The sequence below is a fragment of the Elephantulus edwardii genome, unplaced genomic scaffold (assembly GCF_000299155.1).
Source record: "Elephantulus edwardii isolate Elephantulus edwardi_28Jun2011 unplaced genomic scaffold, EleEdw1.0 scaffold00037, whole genome shotgun sequence".
Taxonomy (NCBI): domain Eukaryota; kingdom Metazoa; phylum Chordata; class Mammalia; order Macroscelidea; family Macroscelididae; genus Elephantulus; species Elephantulus edwardii.
The window spans coordinates 20,977,876-21,000,129 of NW_006399787.1; the positions used below are offsets into that span (position 1 = coordinate 20,977,876).

At 46.5% G+C, this 22,254-nt stretch overlaps 1 protein-coding gene across 1 annotated transcript; it reads left to right on the plus strand.

Moving 5' to 3' along the window:
- The first annotated feature begins 15,088 nt into the window (after positions 1–15,088).
- On the plus strand, positions 15,089–15,592 carry TMEM229B (transmembrane protein 229B). Its single transcript, XM_006884761.1, has one exon. The coding sequence runs from the start codon at positions 15,089–15,091 to the stop codon at positions 15,590–15,592; it is 504 nt and encodes a 167-aa protein (XP_006884823.1).
- Positions 15,593–22,254: the final 6,662 nt, after the last annotated feature.

Consider the following 22,254-nt stretch of genomic DNA (forward strand, 5'->3'; position numbering starts at 1 on the left):
TTACTTGTTATACTCCAGAGAGCTGGACAATGACTAAGGATGATAGAAGAAGATTTGATGCCTTCAAATTGTAGTGCTGGAGAAGAGTCTTGAACATACCATGGACTGCAAGGACAACTAATAGATCTGTCTTAGAGAGGGTGAAACCAAGTCTCTCCTTGGAGGCTAGTATTTTGAAGCTCTTTCTCACATACTTTGGGCACAGGGCCAGGAGTGACTGGTCCTTGGAGAAGGACATCATACTTGGAAGGGTGGAGGGAAGACCCTGGATGGGATGGATTGATACAGTAACTGGGGCAATGGGGGTTGATGTGTTGAATTAATGAGACTGGCTCAGGACAGAGCGTGGATCAGAGATGCTGTACATAGGGTCACTATGGTTCATAGGCGATTCAACGGCACATAACAACAATAGGGGGTGACAGAAGAAGCAAGTCCTCCATTACTTTGACCACATTTCAGTAGAGCCTCCTCTGTCAGGATGAGTTCCATTTAGGGCAGGAAGCTTTGCCTATCTTCCTGTGACCTTTTATCCCAGCCTTAGCTTCTGGTTTTTCGTTGATGATGTTTTAAAAACTGACTACCTACTTGCCCAAGGCCCAGAAGAAGCCCACCTGGCCTGAGGGCTCTTGCGTCCTTGGAGGCAGGCAGTCAGCTAGTGCTTTTATGATCCTCACTGAAAACACTTTTAGCAGCTGTGGACTGGTTCATGGGAGTCCGAAAGCCTTCAATTCTAGCTCCACCCAGGAGTTTGTAGGGAGTGGAGGAATAGTAACCAGGTGTTATTTTTCTGCTTCAGAGACCTCTTGACTGACTGTACTCTCTCTCTCTCTCTCTCATATATATATATATATATATATATGTATATTTATTATTATTATTATTTGTTGTGTGTGTATTGTCAAATCGGATCTGACTGGTACAGGAGGAGATTGTTTCTCCTTCTCCAACAGAGCATCTGGTGGATTTGAACCGCATACCTCTGGGATTACAATGCAGCTTCTTGCCACTAGGTCACCAGAGCTCCCTCTGACTGTACTCTTAAGTTAGAATTTAAAACCAAGGGTGAAGAATAAAAAAAAACAAAACCCAAACCAAAACAACCCAACAACAAAAACATCCCAAGGGCTTTCCACACAGTCTGGGCTTGCAAAATCGATTTGGTTTTGAAAGATCTTTCAGAGTATGTTCTTGCTTTATAGCCTGGGTGGTGTGAGCCTGGACTGTGGGGTGAGATAGGGTTGGGGAGAAGATTGGTGGTGGAGGCCGCTGTGGGAATATAGTAATTCAAGGACCTGTTTCTCACATAACACACTCCCCAGAGCAGTCTGCTTCATCAGCCCTCTGACTGCTGTGCCCTTCAATTCAGTGATTCTACTTGTGGAATTATTCCTTAAGAACACTTTCACCAGGAAATAATCCCAACAACACCACCACCAGAAATGAAATTCTTTTGCTCAAGCATAAAAGCTATCTTGTTTTTTTTTTATGTGATGCCAAATTTATTAGTGGAAGCAGGAAAATAATTGTTCCTCCTGCATTGACCATGTCACCTCATTGCTGTCGAGTGGGCACTAACTCCTAGTTGATCACCCAGTGGAGGCTGTTTGTGGCATTGGAGGGGACTGCCCATCTTTCTCCTGTGGAGCTGCTGGGAGATTTGAACTGCCAGAAAGAAGTCCCCTTTGGGTTAGCCCCACAACTCTGTGTTGACTGTACGTCACCAGATGTCCCTGTGGAACATCTAAACTAAGTAAAATCAAAGGGTTTTCCACTCCACAGAATATTACACAGCCATTCAGATAGTTAGGACACGAGCTATATAACTCTTGGGAAAAATGATGTATTATAAATGACAGTGTCAGTGGGCTAGACTGTAAAAGTAATATGTGAGACGGGATGATGTGGGGTATATGATGATGGTCTGGTTCCTTATGAGTACTTTTTCTTGCTTGAGTTTTCTTCTTGTGAAACAAAATTGAACGTGGACAATAACATAACACATTCTATTGTGACTTTCTATAAGATGTGAGATTATGGTGGGGAGTGAGAGGGAGGCTTTTGTTTTCTAAGGTATTCAATTCTGTAAGTTTAAAATTTCCACTTTGAGTACAAACTACTTTTGTAATTAGAAGGAAACAAATCTTGGATAATAAAGAGGCATTTTTTAAGCTCTAAAAAGAAAAAAGCTATACTTCCCAAGGAAGAGGTTAGAAGAAAGCCTGTTCCAGCTAGCTTTTCCATCTGCCCTCATCAGTGTCTAAGGGTCTGAGACAGATTGGCTCACTCATTCATTTCTTCTACAGATATTCTTAGGTATTAACACCAGGCACTGTTCTAGGCAATGGTGACCCAAAAGTCAAAAAGTCCTTGCACTTACAGACAGGAGGGAGACAGAGGATAAACAAGTAGCAAGATATCAGACAGGATAAATGCTCTGAAGACAATAAAAGCGAGTGATGTCAGTGACAAGGAGGCTATTTTGGATTAAGGGATCATAGAAGGACTCTGAGGGCTGACAGCTGAGGTGGTACCTGAAGGACAACAGGGAGTCAACCGTGTGAAAGTCTGGGAAGAGAGTTCCTGGCATTGCAGGATGCCGGGGCTGTGGGCCCCCATCAGGCTGCCCTTTGCTTCTTTCTTACAGGGCTGTTTGCCTCTCTGGCCCTCTCAGCTGGGCTTTGCTCGGTTTCCCCGGCTCCCTGAACCCCTCTCCGCCTGCCACCATGGATAGAATGATTTTCAAACTGGCAGCTGCTGCTGCGGGCAGATGGCTGCTCTGGGCAGCCTGTGTTCTGGCTACTGCTCTTGGCTGCCATTTCCGTGGGAGGGCTGGGCCATTGGAGGTTCCCAGAAGCACTAGTTGTGGGCTGGTGGTGGTCGGGGAGGCTCCAGGAGAAAGTGTGAAGAAGTGTCTTTGAATGTTGTATGCCTTAAGGTCCCATGGGGTTGCTGCTGCCCTGGTCCTGTGAGGGTCGGTTTTGACCTTAGAAGACCTTTGTGTAGATCTTGCCTCAGCTTGGCTCGAGGAATAAGCTGTTGCCTTCAGTAGCTCTGACATCCAGTTCAGAGGTTCACTGATGATTCACTTGGAAACTCACATTCTTCTTACCTCCTCCTCATCTTTCCATACCCCTTCCCAGCTTTTCAGAAATTAGGAGTGCCCTCTGAGGATCCTGCAGTCAGCCTGAGGGGTGTGCTGATTAGGAAGGAGTGAAAGCTTCGGAGCCAGACTTGCTGAGTTTGAATCATAGCTCTGCCTCTTAAAGCTGCCAGAAATTTAGGAGAACTCTCATGCCTCTCTTTGCGTCACTTTCACCGTCTGTAAGGGTCCACATGTTGCATTGTGAAGTGTTAACAAGTGCACTTTTAACTATGATATTGGGAGGTGGAGGAAGAGCCACATCAAGACCTGCCAAGTCCCTCATCCAGGGTTTTTTTCTAGGGGACACCCGCAGTGAGAAGGTGGAATTCTGACATCTGAGGCGGTCAGTGGCCACAGTGTCTGCTTGCTTCCCTGTGGCCTTGAAGCAAGTTGGCGTTTCCCTCCCCCCTTCACTTGATAATCACAAGGGAAGCTCAGGACGGTTTCAGACCTTCATCTAGCACCAGAGGTAAGAACAGCTGCTTTCTTTGCTGACTCCAGTCAGCTCCTGCTGGTCTCTGAAGCTTCCCCTTCACTGCCTTGCCGAGGGGCTTCTGAGAGGACTGAGTGTCTCCTCAGAGCACAGAGTAGTGGTTTTGGTGTCTGAGGATGGGACGTGAGCAGGGTGACACATAGTGACATGGAAGGGGAACTCCGATTTCTAGCCAAGGGCTCTATCAATTGGTTGAGGCAAAATTTTCCGGAGACATTGTGTTCAGTACCTTCTCTTTCTGGAATGAGATGTGAGGTTTTTTGCAAAACTAAGGGTCGTACTTCCTCTGGTTTGATTTTTCTCACTGCCAAGCTATCATGGATGTCTCTGATGGTCTCTCTCTCTCTCTATCCCTCCACTTGTTCTGACTTCAGCTCTGAGAACATCTCAAGCAGTTTTGAGGGAGAGCCTGTCCCCCTTACCTGTCCCCTTGTTGAGGCAATTCTTGGCCCAGACAAACCCCATGAGTTCTGACCTTCGCAGGGACTCTATGTTTCTGGCTCTTCCATTAACAAGTTGGAGGGCTCTTGTCATTGAGTGTTGTTCCCCGGAATCCTGCTTGTGTAAGCGGCCACTGCTCTCCAGAGCCACTTTCCTGCTTCTAGTCTTGCCCACACTCTCCTCCTCTTTTACTCTGTGCTGGTTGTTCTTCCCTGGACTGCCAGGACAGAGAGACCAGGTCCTGGGAGTTGCTGGCTGTTGACACATAGGCTTTCCCGGGGCGCTGCTTCCAGGCTGAGCAAGGAGGTAGGGAAAGATCCTGGGTGAGGGATCAGGCTCTGGGGAAAGTCTGGGTAAGGAACTAGCGTGTGTCAGGTCCAGCAGGTGGCTGGGGACCCTGCTGCAGCTCAAAGTGTAAGTACGGCTCTTGTGATTAGAAGTGGGTTTGGAGAATGGAGTTCTGCTCACCCAAGCGGAGGCTTCATCTCTAATCTCAGCATATCTCTCATCGCAGTGTAAGCTGCCATCCCCACTGAGAATACTGTGTACTTTTCTCCTTCCTGGTCTTCACTTCATCCTCTGTCCCCAACCAGATCTTCCTGCTTCCTCATTTTTCCTTCCTGGACCATCCCCTGGACTCTGTGTGACCTGGCCTAGGTATGCTTTCTCTTCACTTTCCAAGTTCTTCTGTTCAGAACAGAGTGCAGGGCTCCAGCTCACCTCATTCTCAGTCATGTGTAGGTTGCCCTTGCCCTTTGGCAGCTGCTTCTTTGATTCTTTCCTCTGCAAATGGGCTTTTGGGGCTCAGCTCTTTCTTTCTTTTTTTGGGGGGATTGGTGTTTTTGTTTTAATCTTTATTAAATTTTATTAATTTTAAAGAACATTTACAGAGATTTTTGGTTTCCATTCATTCATTGTTGCACCATTTTCTCTACCCTCCCCCAGTTCGTTCCTTCCCCCCCCCCTTAAAGTCTGTTTTAACTGTCCCATAGCCACGGTGCTTGTCAAAGCCAGTTCTGATTAATCAATCTCCTTTGTCATTGTGTCCTTTGCCATTCCCCGTCACTCCTCCCTGAGAGAGATTTCACCCTGATTCATAAGGGAAAGGGGACGGTGTATTCTCTTAGCTACTTCCTGCTGAAAAGGGACACTGTAAGTTTCAGGGTAAAGATCTTCTCTCACTACTCTAAAGGGCCCCTTTGGCAATAGGAAACACGTAGACTATTGTGGAGATTGATTTTGGAATTTAGATGCACTGGGGGCTCAGCTCTTTCAAGTCACTACATCCTAGAAGACTGGGGTCTCTGAGTTGTTATTGACTGGGGCATCGCTGTTGGCCACTGCAGAATTTGAGACCAGGGGCAAAATGAGCGGGGTTTCTAAATCTGCAGTCAGGTAAGGTATAGTGTGTAATGAGATCCACTCACCATGTCTTGCTGCCACGGATCAGCACCTCTGACTCAGGAGAAGAAAGGGATGATGCCAGAGGCAGGACAAGTTACAAAATGTTCTTCAGATCATTATTTGTTAAACCTCTCTACCCTCACTCCAGTCCTCCTCAGCTGCTGCTGCTGCTGGTGGGTTTCACTGGAGCCTGATGTCTGTTTTCTTACCTTGGTCGATCACAACCAAATGAGAGACTACCAGGAGCCCTCACCCTTTCATTCCACCCTGTTTTCAAGCCTGACTCTCTCAGATCCTTCCCCTTTAAGTAAACCCTCTTCAGCCACTTGGTCACTGGTCATGGGCTCAGCTCTTCTCAGTTGTTTTTTCCCCTCACAGGCTATATGTGGGGTGATTGCACAGTTTCTTGGCTCTCTAGTTGTTGCTATCAGTGGGGTGAAGACATGCTCTGCTTGGGAGGGGTTAGCAGGCCTGTGGCTGGTGAAGTAGAGGCAGGGCTCAAAGGTAGGATGTAGCGCTCGAAGCAAGAAGCAAGCTGGCACAAGGCCCATCTCCTGTCCCCTTGCTGTACTCCAGATTGTGCATATGATTTAGCTCATATATCCTAACAATAATCTACTGAGGTAGTTATGCTTATTATTCTCACTTTTCCTATAATGAAACTGAGGCACAAAAAGGTGAGATGACTTGAAGAGTATCAACCAGGACTCAAACCCAGGCAGTTGATATGCAGGGCCTGACACTTAACCACCACACAGTACTGAATCATCGTTTGTTGTCAGGGCTGACTCAGAAGAGAGGAACTGGATTTTATTTTATGTGACTTCAAGTTTCTTTAGGTTCATTTGTGGAACAGATTTATTGACTATTTTCTGTATACAAGGTACAAAGGTGATTAATACCTATTTATTCCAGAAATCTTTTTAATATAACAATTTCTTCTTATAAACATTATATATACTTGCCAGAAATTTTAGAATTTACAAAAGAATAAAGAATAAAACACCACATGTGATATTACTATGCAGAGAAGAGCATTGCTAATTTTGGGAGGTACATTTTTATATGTTTGCTTTTTCAAAATCATGTTAAATAGAAGCCATTCAGCCTGAGTTTATTTCTTAGCATTGTGTTAAACTGACGTTCATTAAGTGTTGGCCTTGAGAAACGACGGCAAAGTGGAGTGCTCACCATCCTCACATTGCAGTGAAGGAAGCACAGAGAGGTGGACAAAAAGAGGCAGCAGATACCCCTGGAATTGGGGTTGTGTAGGGTGTTTACGGAAGAGGCTAGATCTTGAAGGAGGATTGTGGGTTCTCAGGGGAGTGGTCACAGAAGGAACAGACACCTTATGGAGCAAAAAATAGCAATGTCAAGATTGGAGGATGGGAGCTGAGGCAGAGGTGGGCCTGAAGGGTTTTACTGTCTTTCCTAGGGGTTTGACTTTTGACTCTGAAGATGCTGAAGTTGGGTTCTAAGTGAGGAGAAACATAAGATTTGCTTTTTAGAAAGATCTCACTTTATACACACCCTTCCTTGGTATGATGAATGAATTGGAAAAGAGCAAGGTAGGAGAGGGAGACCAGGTGGGAGACTATTGGAGCCATCCAGGTGAGAGATGATGAGGTATGAGCCAGGGCAGTAGCAATGGGAAGAAAGAAATGAAAAGGAAAGGGTGGATTTCAAAGATATTAGGGGGAGAGAGAGAGAGAGAGAGAGCGCAGAAGTGAGTGACTAACTTGGGGCTTTGTGATGTATGTATATGAATTATCTTGGTGACAGAGTTGCCTGACCCTCCTCAGCCGAAGGATGAGTCCTCAAGGTGGAGATCAGACATGCTTCCACCCTCCAGCTGGTTTACCAAACCAGATACTAACCGTTGCCCCAAGTGCTCTTTACTTAACCTTCTGGGCTTGGTAATTTGTTGTAACAGCCACACAGAACTCATGATTATAGAGTTTATTATATTATTGTTGTTGTTAAGTACCATCGAGTCGGAACTGACTCATAGCTGACCCTCTAGCTGGTTTTCAGAGGCTGTTAATTGCATGGAAGGAGACTGCCCATCCTTCTCCAGTGGAGCAGCTGGTGGATTCAGACAGTAGATTGCAGCACAGCTTTTTGCCCCTAGGCCACCAGAGCTCCCTTTATTACACTCTTGGCGTGATGCTTACGACTCTGCATGATCTCACCCTAGTTTACCCTTTCTGTCTGCTTTTATTATCTGCCAGCTCTCCTATCTGTGTCTTGCTGATCCCTTCTGTTTGGTGTACCCTTCTCCTCCCACCTCCACTATTACAAACCCTTTATGGGTAGCCTTCTCATTCCCCTAGTTACAAATCCTCTCTCCCACCTCTGAATATCCACAGTAATGACTCTTTGGTACCAGTTATTTTCTGTTGTATTAATAGTTTTTTATCACTGGTCAAATCTCGTTGCTACATTCTTCACCTAAATATCCCACTCCTCCTTCTGGAAAACCTTGACCAAATGTCCCATGGGCACTTTAAACACTTCTCCAAAATCAAACACATTAAATCTGTTTTACTATGTCCCTATTCTGGTTAAGGATACCATCACTCATCCAGTTAGGAATCTGGAGTCATTCTGGCTTTCTTGACCATATCCATATCAACCATAAACCTTCTGAAAGAAAAGATCTTATCTCTCTGGTTCAGGGTTGTATCATGGTATTCCAATGCCTAGGATAATGCCCAGTGCCCAGTAAAGCAATCTGCACAAGCGTGGTTGTTGTTGTTGTTATGTGCCGTCGAGTCATTTGCCACTCATAGCGACCCTATGTACAACAACCCTAAACCCTGCTCTATCCTGTGCCAATTGCATTGCCTCTGACACACCCATCCCGATTACCGCAGTCACTGAATCAATATACCTCGTAGAGGGTCTTCCCCTCCTGCGCTGTCCCTCCATCCTACCAAGCATGATGTCCCTCTCCAAGGACCTGTCTCTCCTTACAACATGTCCAAAGTATGTCAGACGAAGCCCCAGAATCCTTGCCTCCAAGAAGTAGCCTGGTTTAACCCTCTCCAGGTTAAATCTGTTTGTTTTCTTGGCAGTCCAGGGTATATTCAGTACTCTTCTCCAGTACCACAGCTCAAAGGCGTCAATTCTCCTTCTATCCTCCCTAGTCATTGTCCAACTCTCTGATGCATAACAAGCAATTGCAAAGACCATGGCCTGTATCGGCCACACCTTAGTCTCCAGAGAGACACCATTGCTCTTGAGTACTTTAGAGAGGTCCTAACAGCACACTTTCCCATCACAATAAGTTTTTTTATTTCCTGGCTGCTGGTGTCAAGAGTGTTGACCGTGGAGCCAAGCAAACTAAAGCTGTGAGCAATCTCAATTTCTTAGCCATCCCTCCTGATGCTACCAATTGGTACAGTGGTGAGAATCTTTGTCTTCTTGGCATTGAGCCTCAGTCCATACTGAAGGCTGCAGTCCTTGACCCTCTGCAGCAAGTGCATGAGGTCCTCCTCAGTTTCAGCAAGCAGGGTTGTGTCATCTGTATAATGCAGATTGTTCTTCCACCAATCCTGACGCCACACTTCTCCTCATAGAGCCCAGCCTCTCAGATAATCTGCTCTGCATACAGGTTGAAAATGTATGGAGATAGGACATATCCCTGGCGTATACCCTTCCCAATTTTGAACCATAAGTTGTTACCCTGCTCTGTTCTGACAACTGCCTCTTGGTCCAAGTATAGGTTTCGCATTAGCACGATTAAATGTTCTGGGATTCCCATTCTTCTCAGAGTCAGCCACAATTTATTATGATCCACACAGCCAAACACCTTTGCATAATCAATGAAACACAGATAGACATTCATCTGGTATTCTCTGCTTTCAGCTAAGATCCATCTAACATCAGCTACAATATCCCTAGTACCACGACCCCTTCTAAACCCAGACTGGACTTCTGCCAGTTCTCTGCTGATGTGCTGTTCCAGTCGTTTTTGGATAATCTTCACTAGAATCTTGCTTGCATGTGAAATCAATGATATTGTTCTATAGTTTCTGCACTCAGTTGGGTCACCCTTCTTTGGAATGGGAACAAATATAGATCTCTTCCAGTCAGTTGGCCAAGTGGTTGTTCTCCAGATTTCTTGGCACAACTTGGTGAGCACATCCAGGGCAACATCTGTTATCTGAAATACTTCAATTGGTATACCATCTATTCCTGGGGCCTCATTTTTTTTGCTATTTCCTTCAAAGCAGCTTAAACTTCTTCCTTCGTCACCATAAGCTCTTGCTCAAATGTTATTTCATTAAATTCTTCTGTATCTGCCAATTCCTTTTAATACAATGACTCAGTATTCTTCTTTTAATACCTCCTGGATCATTTAATATTCTGCCTAAAGCATCCTTGATTATAGCAACTCTAGGTTTGAATTTGTTCTTCAGTTCCTTGAGCTTAAGAAATGCTGAACGAGTTTGGCCCTTTTGATTTTCCGACTAGCTCCTTGCACATTTCATTGTAATATTTTGCTTTGTCATTCCGTGCTGCCATTTGCAATCTTCTGTTCAGCTCTTTAGTGTCTTGGATTCTTCCTTGTGCTTTGGCTTCTCTATGCTCTAGTGCAATCTTCAGAGTTTCTTCTGACACCCATTTTGGTCTTTTCTTCCTCTTCTGTCTTTGTAATGACCGTTTGCACTCTTCCTGGATGATACATTTGACATCCTCCCACAACTCATCTGGTCTTTGCTCATTAGTGTTCAAGGCCTCAAATCTGTTCCTGAGATGATTCTGAAATTCAGGTGGCATGAAATTAAAGTCATATTTTGGCTCCTGTGGATTCGGTTTAATTTTCCTCAGCTTCAGCTTGAACTTGCATATGAGTAGTTGGTGGTCTGTTCCACAGTCAGCTTCTGGCCTAGTTTTCAACAGCTGATATTGAGCTTCTCCAGCAGTTTTTTCCACACAAGCATGGAGAGACTCCTAAATCAGTTAACTATTTATTTGCTGCATAACAAATCATCCCCCAAATTATCAACTTAGTATTACAGTGTTGGGTTTTTTTAAATTTTTCTTTCTTTTTTTTTTTATTGTGTGTGTGAGTGTACCGCCAAATCGGATCTGACTGGTACAGGAGGAGATTGTCCCTCCTTTCCCGGCAAAGCATCTGGTGGATTCGAACCGTGCACCTCTGGGATTATAGTTGCAGCTCCTTGTCGCTAGGCCACTAGAGCTCCCAAAATATTACAGTGTTTTGTGGCTTGTCTTGGGCTTGTCAGATCTTGGTGGCCTTGATCATGTGGCTTCTTGTGGCTCCTATATCCAGGACACAGAGACAGAAGGACATAGGAGCTCTATTCTGTGTGTTCGTGGCTGAAGTGGTTCTATTCCACCTTTCTCTCATCTTTCTTCTAGTCCCAGCATGTTCTTTTCATAGCAAAGGTAGAGGCACAGAAACAAGTTAGCCCAAGTGCACAAATGCTTGTTGTCAGGCCTCACCTGTTACCATCTCAGGGGCCAAAGCAAGTCACAAGGTACAATGTCATGATTTACTTAAGATGTCCTTTTGAGCCATAGTCCTCATTTTTCCATATAGTAGAAATTCTAGCATCTATGCTGAGAGTTCTTGACACAGTAACAGTGGGATCAGGCACAGCAGAAATGGTGAGGATGACTCAAAATTGGTCAAGTTTTCATTCTATTATATACAGTGTTGTTGTGGTTCAGAGCCAACTTGATAGTACCTAACACCACCACCACCTGTGGTTATAGTAAGTTTTCTTTAACTTTGTAACTTTGTGTGTGTGTGTGTGTGTGTGTGTGTGTGAGAGAGAGAGAGAGAGAGAGAGAGAGAGAGAGAGAGAGAGAGAGAGAGAGAGAGAGAGAGAGAGAGAGAGAGAGACTGAGTTTTCAGTTTGCAGAGCAAACTAGATTTTAACTCAACAATTCATACATGTTATGTTTTATGGCATTGATTATCATCTCCATATTGTAACAGTTCCTACTTCTTTCTGTGTCCTCATGTCCTATAGTTTCATTTTGGAGTTTTTGTTAAGTACTGTTGATTATGACTCATATTGACCCTATGAACAGGTTACCTGAACCCTGCCCTCCTCTGAACCATCCTCATCATCTTTGACACACCAAAGCCCACAGCTAAAATAATCTTGTCACTCTGTCTCATGTGGGTCTTCCCTTCCATCCCTGACCCTCAGTCTTTCCAGTCTTCACCTCCATCCCTGACCCTCAGTCTTTCCAACTATCATGTCCCTTTCCAAGGAATAGTCAGCCTCATTGTCCATTTTGCTAATATGATTTTAAGATTAGAGTGAGATATATCATACTAGAGGGTGTAACTTAGACACCATTCCTGCCACCATCACTCAAGTCACCTACATTCACTACCTCAATGCAGTCATGTCTTTGCTTGAGTCACACCTTTTGTTTCACAAGAAATAAAAAATGAGAGAACTGAGCAAAGAAGGGGGATCTCAGTATCACCAAGAAAGAAGAGCAGGGGGCACATATTTTGGGCCCAGTGTCCCTATGATGAGAACCTCGTATATCCAGGAGACAGAGACAGAATGACATAGATTTTTGACAACAGAGATGACATACGGCAAGAAGCAGCACAGAGAAATGATAGCAGGAGAATAATGAGATCAACAGGAGGCTTGCTGGCAGAGGAGGATGCCTTCAAACACTTGACAGAGTTAGGCTTGCTGACTGCCTTTGTAGTCACCACTTATTATCATCAATTTGCAGAGCTTTAGATCAAGGCTTATTGGCAAAGTGGTTTGCCTCTGGGTACAACAGAATTAAAGAACTTTGTGACACTTCCTGAGTAGGGAAAAGGCTAAAGACCTGTGGAGGCTGATGGACAGATATCTGCTTGTGAGTATGGCTGAAAAGAGGCAATACTGACTTAAGAACTGAACCCTGATAGTTTCTGCAGAGGGATGCTAGATCCATGTGGTGTCTAGGAGACATGGGTAGTAGTTACAGTAGGCTGACCACTGATGTGGAAATCAAAGAATTTGGTTTTTAATATCTGTTCTGCTGGCTCTGGGATCTGAGACAAATGCCTTTCTCTTTTTGAGCCCCAACTGCCTTACCAAAAACTAGGGGTAGCACATTCTACCCTCAGTATAAGTCCTACTTTTTTAGAAGGACTAATGGCAAAATGTGAATGAAAGTGCTAGAAAGACCACAGAGAATTGCACATGGGTGGGTATTATACCTTGCTTTAGCTGAAGGATGAGCCTGGGATTCTCAAACAGGCAGACTTTAGATGCCATCTTGTTAACCTCTGTCCCCTCTCACTCCTTGGAGATGGCCTTGACAGAGATATCAGTCCTGCTGGTCATTGGCAGCTCGCAGAGCTGGGGCTCACTTGCAGCCCCAAGCTCTTCCACTCTCCCCTCTGCCTAAACAGCATGTGGCATTTGGAAAATCCAGCTTTGTAGAGGCCTGTGCCAGAGCTGCAAGATAGAGGACTATAAGAGTCCCTGCCCTCAAGGAGTTCACAGACTAGTTGGGTCAAGAGGACATGTATTTCGGCGAGGTCTGGTGGCCTAGTGGTAGGAAACTGCACTGCAATCCCAGAGGTGCACGGTTCAAATCCACCAGATGCTCTGCTGAAGAAGGAGGAACAATTGCCTCCTGTACCAGTCAGATCCAATTTGACGGTACACACATAAAAAAAAGAATAAATAAAAATAAAAAATAAAAAAAGTGGACATGTATTTCAAAATAGTAAAGAACATGGCATATAGTAAAGGGCCAAATAATTAGTCCAGACAGCTTCTGGAGGAGGGCTAGGAAAAAGCAGAGCCTGTGGGCTGACCTAGTCTTTGGAGAGACAGGATGGGGAACTGTGCCTTGAAGATTGGGTGGGAAAGAGAAGTAAAACATTAAGAAGCAGAGGGAAAGATTCTTGTCAGTCTACTGATTCCCTTCTACATTGAAATAAAACACAAAAATTACATTTAATTTAGCCAGTTAAAGACTAAAAACAAATATGAGATATCATCTCACTCCAGCAATAATAGCAAAGTTCAACAGGGCAGCAAACAACAAATGCTGGCGAGGTTGTGGAGAGATTGGAACTCTTATTCACTCCTGGTGGTAAAATGGTACTTCCACTATTTAAGGCAGTCTGGACCTTTCTCAAAAAGTTGGAAATAGAAATATTATTTGACCCAGCAATTCCACTACTGGGAATATACCCTAAAGAAACCAGAGCCATGACTCAAACAGATGTGTGCACATCCATGTTTATTGCTTCATTATTCACAATAGCAAAGAGATGGAAGCAACCCAAGTGCCCATCAACAAACAAATGGATAGAAAAACTATGGTACGTTCACACAATGGACTATTATCCAGCACTAAAAAACAGTGAACTCATAAAATATTACACAATGTGAGGGAGCCTAGAAGACATTATGCTGAGTAAAATATCTCAGTCACAAAAGGACAATGCTGTGTAACACCACTGTTATATAATTAACAAGGGGGGATTGAGGGTAGAATAGGAAAGGAGTGGATAGATAATAAAGATTGCATTAAGCAGATGAGGGGAAGAACAGTCCAAAAGGAATATATGATTAGATATTATATAGATAACAACAATCTGGAACAAAGGTTGCATTGCAGGACTAGGAGAAAGGGGTAGGGAGGAGGAGGGAAGAAAACATCCAGCAGTGAATGAATAAAACGTATCTCAGAAATGTGAGATGTCTATGAGAAAAACAGAGGAAAGGTGGAGTCCTCAGTGGATAGGCTGAATGAAGCATCAGCTTTTGCTGATTGCCCCTGAGTCAATTCCAGTTTTTCAAGATCTTTCTGAAGTGACACCTTACTTGTGAGGTGCCTCTGAATGTGTCTGAAATGCCAGCTGGTGGGTTTAGTAGTCTAGCACTTATTTATGTTATCCCAGGACTTCTCAAAACCTCATTGCCATGGAGCGAGAAATGACTCATAGCTGACCTTCCAGGGGATTTTCAGAAGCTATAAATTGAATGGGAGGAGACTGCCAGTTTTTCTCCTACAGAGCAGCTGGTGGATTCGAACCATGTGCCTTTGGGTTGGCAGTACAACTCCTTATTCACTAAGTCACCAGAGCTCCCACCAGAATTCCTAGTAGGTCAGAAATGAGGGTGATGTGTATACTAGGGCAACCATAATGCATTCAAATTTTGTAAATTAGTTTAACAATAAAAAGAGAAAAAGAAAAAAATCTTATGGGAGCATAGCTAAGTAGCATGTGAGTAGTTGCTCATGAAAAAAACATCACAACACAAAGGTAGATGTTTATTTTCTTATTTTTATTATCATGCCCACCTGGTCAAAATATGGAATATGAAATAAAATATTGGCCATATAAGATAATGGGTAATATGATAAGGAATATGGCTGGTAACTAGAGGAGGAAGAAAGTAGAGGCAGGCCCGCCAGCGTGGCCACAGGGAGCCCTGGACGGGTGATGGGGATGTGGGTGGAAAGGGTCTCTCCCTCCAGCATGACCACGGGGAGCCCTGGACAGATGAGGGAGAGACAGAAGTGAAAGGTCTCCCCCTCCCTCACCGTCTCCTTTGTGTTCCTAGACGCTGACCCCCCTCAGCACCATGTCTTCTGCGGAACCCCTGACGGCGCTGTCCCGCTGGTACCTGTACGCCATCCATGGCTACTTCTGCGAGGTGATGTTCACGGCGGCCTGGGAGTTCGTGGTGAACTTGAACTGGAAGTTCCCGGGCGTCACGAGCGTGTGGGCCCTGTTTATCTACGGCACCTCCATCCTCATCGTGGAGCGCATGTACCTGCGCCTGCGGGACCGCTGCCCCCTGCTTCTGCGCTGCCTCATCTACACCTTCTGGACCTACCTGTGGGAGTTCACCACCGGCTTCATCCTGCGCCAGTTCAACGCCTGTCCCTGGGACTACTCCCAGTTCGACTTTGACTTCATGGGCCTCATCACCCTGGAGTACGCCGTGCCCTGGTTCTGTGGGGCGCTCATCGTGGAACAGTTCATTATCCGCAACACCCTCCGCTTGCGCTTCGACAAGGACGCAGAGCCCGGGGAGCCTGGTGGTCCCCTCGCCCTGGCCAATGGCCATGTCAAGACTGACTGACTCAGGGGGCTGGCGGGTGGGGCCCATGGACACAGACCCAGAAGATGGGATTGGCCCCTTCTGTACAGCACAAGCCCCGCCAGACCTCAGTCACATGGGGTGCACACACCCTCCTCTGTGGACTGCTGTCTGTGTAAGGGGGCCTGGTCACGTGTCTTTATGGGGGTGGGGTGATGTGGAGACCACAGAGGGACATTGCAAAGGGTTTATGGATCACAGCCAAGTTCAGAGGATGGCAGTGTGGGCCTGTGGCTGAGCAGTGATTGGACTCCGTGCTGACTGTGGACTAATCAGGCCCAGTCCTGGTTAAGAGACTTTAAGAATGAGGCAGAGAAGGTGGGAGGCAAGGCCCAAAGAAGCTCTGAGCTGCTGCTGCAGCGACCTCTCCCTCTTACCTGGGTCTAATTGGGCTTTGGCTGGATCCTTTAGGCAATATTCAGGTGCTTGCTTCAACCAATACCTCCCCGGGGGCATGCAGCCTACAGAGAGACCCGGCAGCCTGGAGGCTGCATGGCTGCAGGGCTGGTCTGCGAGGGCTCTGGCTCAGCTCCTCTCCCTTCCCCCAGGGCCCCACCCCGCTCCCTTGGCCGTCTGGGGGGCCCCCTGGTGCTGGATTCCCACCAACCTTGGGCTTTTGGAGGTTTCAATCCCTGTGAGTTTCAGTGGCTTTTCTCCCCCATTTTCAAGGCCTTTATCACTCAGCAGCCCTTTTATCCTTATCAGGCCTCCTATTTGCCCCTGCCCTCATCTCCAGATCCCTAGCCCAGACTGCAGCTGTGCCAGACAGAACCCTTAGAAGCTCCCACCCTGTCCCCTTGAGGCTGCCCCTTCCCTGCCCCTGCTGGCCTGCTGACAGGAGCTCCCTGCACCGTGCCGCCCACCCAGTCTAGCACACTGTGGCTGGGTCCCTGGTGCTCTTCTCCACACCCCCTCCCCACAATCACCCCGCTCAAAACTAATTATATTCTGAGCTGGGCCCAGCGCACGCACAGCAGAGGCCTCGAGACAAATCAGTTCTGTGGGAGTCAAGCCAGAATTCTAGTTCATCTATGCCCTGTTTGCTTCTCTTTTCCAAGCCACTAGGGCAATCCAGCTTTCTAGGAGATGGAGGGGCCTGAGGCCAGTGATGGAGACCATGGTGAACGAGCAAAGAAGAAGAAGGGGGCGGGGGAGAGGCCTTCTGGACTTGGGACATTTCTGGAGCATCCTGAGTGGGAAGGGATCATTTCTGGCTCTGTCAGAATCCTGGCCTTGTACTCAAACCTCCTCAGGGCTGCCTCCTCTCCCCACCCCCTCCTAGCAAGACTGACCATTGAGTTTACTCCTGAAACAGTATTATTCCTGCTACTCTCAGAGGCATTATCTTGGGGCTGCCCCCACCATACCCTTGTGACAGGTCCATTGCTGGCAGTGGACAGGTGAAGTCCTCCCTCCAGCTTACTTCTGACTGCCCACCACTCCCTGAATGGAGGGGCTAACCAGAATGCAGCCCATCCCAAGGTACTAGGTAGACATTAGAACCCCCCTTTTTATAGACCATTAAAAGGAAACAATACCACCCACGGAGAGAATCTCCTCTTCTTGCTGTGCTGCTCCTAGACCTAGCAGGCTTGGGGAGGGTGGGTGGAGGCAGGAGTGGTGGTGTGGGTCAAGAAGGCCGTTGGCAGGATGGTTTCCTGCAGCAGGCCCTGTCTGGTGGTTCTCAGCCCATTTCCTGAGGCAGGCTCCTGAAATCCAGGGATTAACTTCTGTAGGGACCAGTCTACCTGTGACTCAAATCCAAGCTTTTGGGGTTCTACAGGGAGCCAGGCTTCTGGTGGGGTTGATTACTCCACATCACACCCCATCTACAGGAGGAGGGAATCTCAGAGGGGAGATTCCCCATTCCCTCTGAGCAGTTATCCCTTGTTTCCTCCGTCCTGTATTGTCTCAATCTCCTGGACATTAGTTCCTCTCCACACCTTCCATGTAGACACGTGGGCCACACCACCTGCCTTTGCTTTTTCTTTGCATAAATGGACCTGTCAGTGGTCAGCCTGTTGATGATGTAGCCCAGCCTCAGGCCTCAACTAATAGCTACAGCAAGCCCTTGGTGGCACACTGGGTCTTGCTGCTTTGGGTGCGGTGGTGGGTATTTCCTGGTGCCATGTTCTCCCTGGGCCACATAAACTTCCAAATGCAGGAAGTCTCAGAATATACCTGCCTACCTGGAAACAAGCAGAGGTTTCTACTTCATCAGGGTCCCCCGGGACTACCCCTGTAGTCTGACCATGGCACCTGCCGGTTCAGATTTTGCCAGGTAACCCAGATTTCAGCTCCTACTTTTCTGGTATCTATAGGGCCTCAATACCTTAGCACCCAAAGATGCAAGGTTTGGGGACAAACAGCCCTGAGAATACAGTGGGGAGGTTAGCGGAAGGTCTTCTCGCTGTTTGTGAACCTCTGGTGTCCCAGGCCTGTCTCCATTGGCTGTGGTCGCATCTCAGATGAGTCAGAGAATGATGTGCTGCCCTGCATGGTTGAAATGCTTTTGACGTCAGCATCCCATCCCCTGTGCCCTGTCCCCTCTTCAATGCCAGTGAGTCACAATGGCCTATGCTTATTCACAGCAATAATAACTAGGGAGTGCCCTTTTGTCCTGGTCGCTCGCTCTGCATGGGTCTCCTGGGAGGCAGCTGCTGAGTGGGCCAGCTCATGAGAACCTCTTTATGGAACTCGGGTGTGCAGAAACACTGTGAGGGGATGCAGAAAGGAGAGACACCTAGACCTTCAAAGAGCAACTGGCTAAAGGCAGAGAGACAGCCTTCCACCCTGAGGCTAGACCTGGGCCCCTGCAGGCCCTGACTGCACAGGGCCTTTGGCGTGGGTGGAACTGCTTCCCTACTACGGGCAGCTCTTCAGGACACATGACTGGCTTATGCACTGTCACCTGCTCTGTGTCTCTGTTGGTCTCTGTCTTTCCACACCCTTGCACATGAAATATACTGGTGTTTGTGTTCCAGGGCTGACTCTGACCTGTCTGTTTCTCCTCTACTGAGGCTACTTATCTGGAGGATGCAGGAAGCCAGGCCCTTTCACCTTGGCATCATGTGGTCCTGAGCCAGGGTGGCTGCCAGCCTGCAGGGAGGTCAGATGGCACCCCCTTGGCAGTCCTTTTCACTGTCTCTGCTCTGACTCTCTGTGGGTACTGGACTCGCTAACAGGTGGAATGATCTGATCCAGGCCTTACCTCAGACCCAGGCTGTGATAAAGATGAGAAATCTCTTTGAGTGTTGGCTGTACCTGCCCATGAGATAAACACTTTGAGATTCCCATGCCCATGACTGGATTCTCATGGGCGAGGAGGGCCTCAGGGAGAAGGTCAGAAGTTACCCCAAAGATCTGGAAGTCAGAGCTCCTAAATCTTCATTATATTGAAAGTTATATTTTGAAGAAAGCTCTGCAGTCCTTCTTGGCAGCTCCACTTCCCCCAAGAACAGCTTTGGAGAGCAGTCTGTCTCCATCTGTCTCTGCTCTTTCTAGTGTCCCCTGTCCTCTCGCCCCTGTGGGTTGCTGCTCTGCTCTACTTTCCTACTTCCAGGAAGAGGATAGAGGTTGAAATGTTAGTCAGTTTAGCTCCTGGGCCTAGCTAGACCTCTGTCCCAGTCAGCCTGTTAAAGTGCTTATCTTTCAGATAGCGCAGGAGTGTGATTGTTGAGTCATTGGGAAGGTTTTCCTTCTCATCCACTAACGTAAAAGTACTCATTTCTTTTTCTTCCTCTTATAAAAATAAGCTAGTACAAAGCCCCGGCAGTAATTTACATATTAATTTAAACAAATCTATATGGCTGTGCCCCAAACCAGGTTTTAGAAAAGAAACGAGACAATCATAATGAGAGTCTAAATTATGCAACTTCAGAGAAGACACAGGAGGTAAGGCCCAGAGAGAGAAAATTAAGAGGACCTTAGACCCCTCTCACCTGGCTAACTTGTTCTCTATTCAGTGGATTTCTTCTTTCTTGATACTTTTGTTTCTTGACTTTCCCCACTGTTCTCACCTAATCCTAAGGGACCTTTTGACAAGACTGCATTGAGAAAAATCCCAGGAGAGGTCATGTTAAGGACCTGGGCTGCATCTTCTAAAATCTGCCTAGCAATTTCTAAATTAATGCTGATGCTTACTTAATAACAGTGAATAAATGACGGTAATCTTGCCTTGTCTTCATGAGGTGCCTATTTCAAAAGGATGTGTCGCCACATCACCCTCTGGTGCAAGCAAGGGACAGGTGAATTGCCTCTGCTTGGTGGTCAGGAAAAGAGCATTATGATGCATCATACTTCAGGTTATGCAAGCCAAAGGTACCCAGGTCATAATACCTTTAACAGCAAGCATGAATAGCAGCTGCTGTTTTGTGTCCATTCTCTCATTTCCCATTTGAAATGGGCATCATTATTCCTACCAGGTTTCTGGGAGCACACATAGTTAAATGCTTAATTATTACCTAAAGCTTGGCAGTTTGAATTTACCCAGAGCCGCCTGGGAAGAAGCGCTCAACAATCTGCTTCCAAAAGGTCACAGTCTTGAAAATCCTATGAAGCCGATTTCTGTGGACACAGAGTCGCTGACAGTTGGAATTCATGCAACAGAAACCAACAACAGCAACAACTATTTTATATAGAAGGATTTATGATGGGTTAGGTGCCCCAGGTTCTTTGAAGACAGTGGGTGTGTTTAGGGTCCACACCAGGAGAAAGCTATTTGTAAGACCTGTCTTTATGAAAGCCTTCAATTCTTGAAATTAAAGAAGAATGGAAATGTTTGGGAGTGAGAAGGTAGTGGAGGAGAGAGAGTGATCAGAAGGAAGGAGATACGGATGCCATCTTTGCCAAGACTTAAGGCAGTTGGTGACTGGCGAAAGGATCCCTCCTCGTGCTGGGATAGATAGGTATTTTGGCCTTTGGCAATCCTGGATTTGGTGTTGTCACCTCCACCTCTTTATTCCTTCCCACATGCAGCCCAATTTTCATTCTGCATCTTTTATCTTTGATCCCCTTCACCCTCCACCCTCCTTGAGACTAAGCTTTGGGTCCCTGGCTGAAGGTGATCTCAGAGGGTTTACATTTGCCTGACTGTCCTGAAATGAGAAAGTTCTGCCAGTTGTCTTCTGAAAGCTCATATGGGCCTGTAAATGGACCTATTTAGTCCTTAGCTCATAGCTAGACACATACAGTGAGCCAGGGACGTGACCAGTTACTGTGGAACCTACAATCAGGCTGGTCAGGAGACAGGCATTAAACAAATCTTACCCCAGTAGTTATCAGTAAAGTATTGATCAGACCTCCAAAGGAGAAACCTGACTGGTCTTCAGGGACAGGTAAGGATTCCCCTGAGGGAGAGACATTTAACGGCGACCTGGAGGTTGACTGCCGATGCTTTCAGAGGAGGACTGGATCCTCAGTGATCAGCAAGGCAGACACGTGTCCTGGGAGGTGCCAGATGGGTGCAGTGTAGAGCAAAGTCTGCACACAAAGAGGAATGAAATGCCAGGCTAAATGGTTCTGGAACATTGTTTTGAAACCTAGAAGTAGGAATTCTGTTTAGACAACCTTTGCTGCCATATTTGTGCTACCACCTTCAGACAACTTCCTGTTCTTTCTCCTAAATCATTAATTTCTCCTGAGCCCACCCTGCCTGCATTCCAGCTTTACTCTCACTCTGAGCCTTGTCAGAAGACTTAGCTCCATCGATGTATCCATGATTTCATTGTCGTATTAGTCTTGGTTTGGGCAATGATGACTTTTCAGTACCAAACAGTACAAAGAGCCCATTGCTAGTCTAGTCTGGCTCCTTATGTTTCTTTCAACCACATCCTTCAAACAGAGACTTGATATATGTTCACAGAGAGTAAAGAGTCTTGGAATTTCCTAGGGGTCTGAGCTTGCTAAAGGAGATTCCTGCTCAAGTCTTTCATCTCATGCTCATTTCAGAATTCCATTGAGCTGCTATTGCGGCAGTCGTAGAAGTACAGCAGCCATGGCTGTACGCTACCCCATGGCCATGGGCCTCAACAAGGGCCACAAAGTAACCACAGACATGAGCAAGCCGAGGCACCGCCGCGCACCTCACCAGGCACTCCAAGTCTGTGGGGGACATCAACCAGGAGGTGTGTGACGCATCGGGCCCTAAGAGTGTCACCCTGTGGAGCTACTCAAGGTCTCCAAAGGACAAGCAGGCCCTCAAGTTCACCAAGAAGAAATGAGAAAAACTCAGCAATGTCCTGACCGCCCTGAGGAAGGAAGCTTCCAAGAAGGACTGAGTGCGTGCCCCATTGGCCCCTAAAGCTCTCACCCATCTGACATAATGAAGTGTAATAATAATAATAATAATAATAATACATTGAGAATGAGAGCACCTCTGGGTAGAAAATGAAGAGGTTCCACTATATGAAGGTGAAGGAAGATTTTTTTTCCCTGCAGAGGAATCAGCTAGTGCAAAAGCATAAAAATGGAGAGTGGCCTTGGAAAACTTGGGGAATAGGAAAAAGCTGCTGTGACTGGAGCTTACTGAAAGGTGATGAAGAGGAGTGTGGGATGCTGGTTAGAGAGGGAGGAGCCAGGCACTCCAAGCCAAAGTCAGGATGGAAAGAGAGCATGGAGAGGAGAGAGAGAGAGATACATTTGAA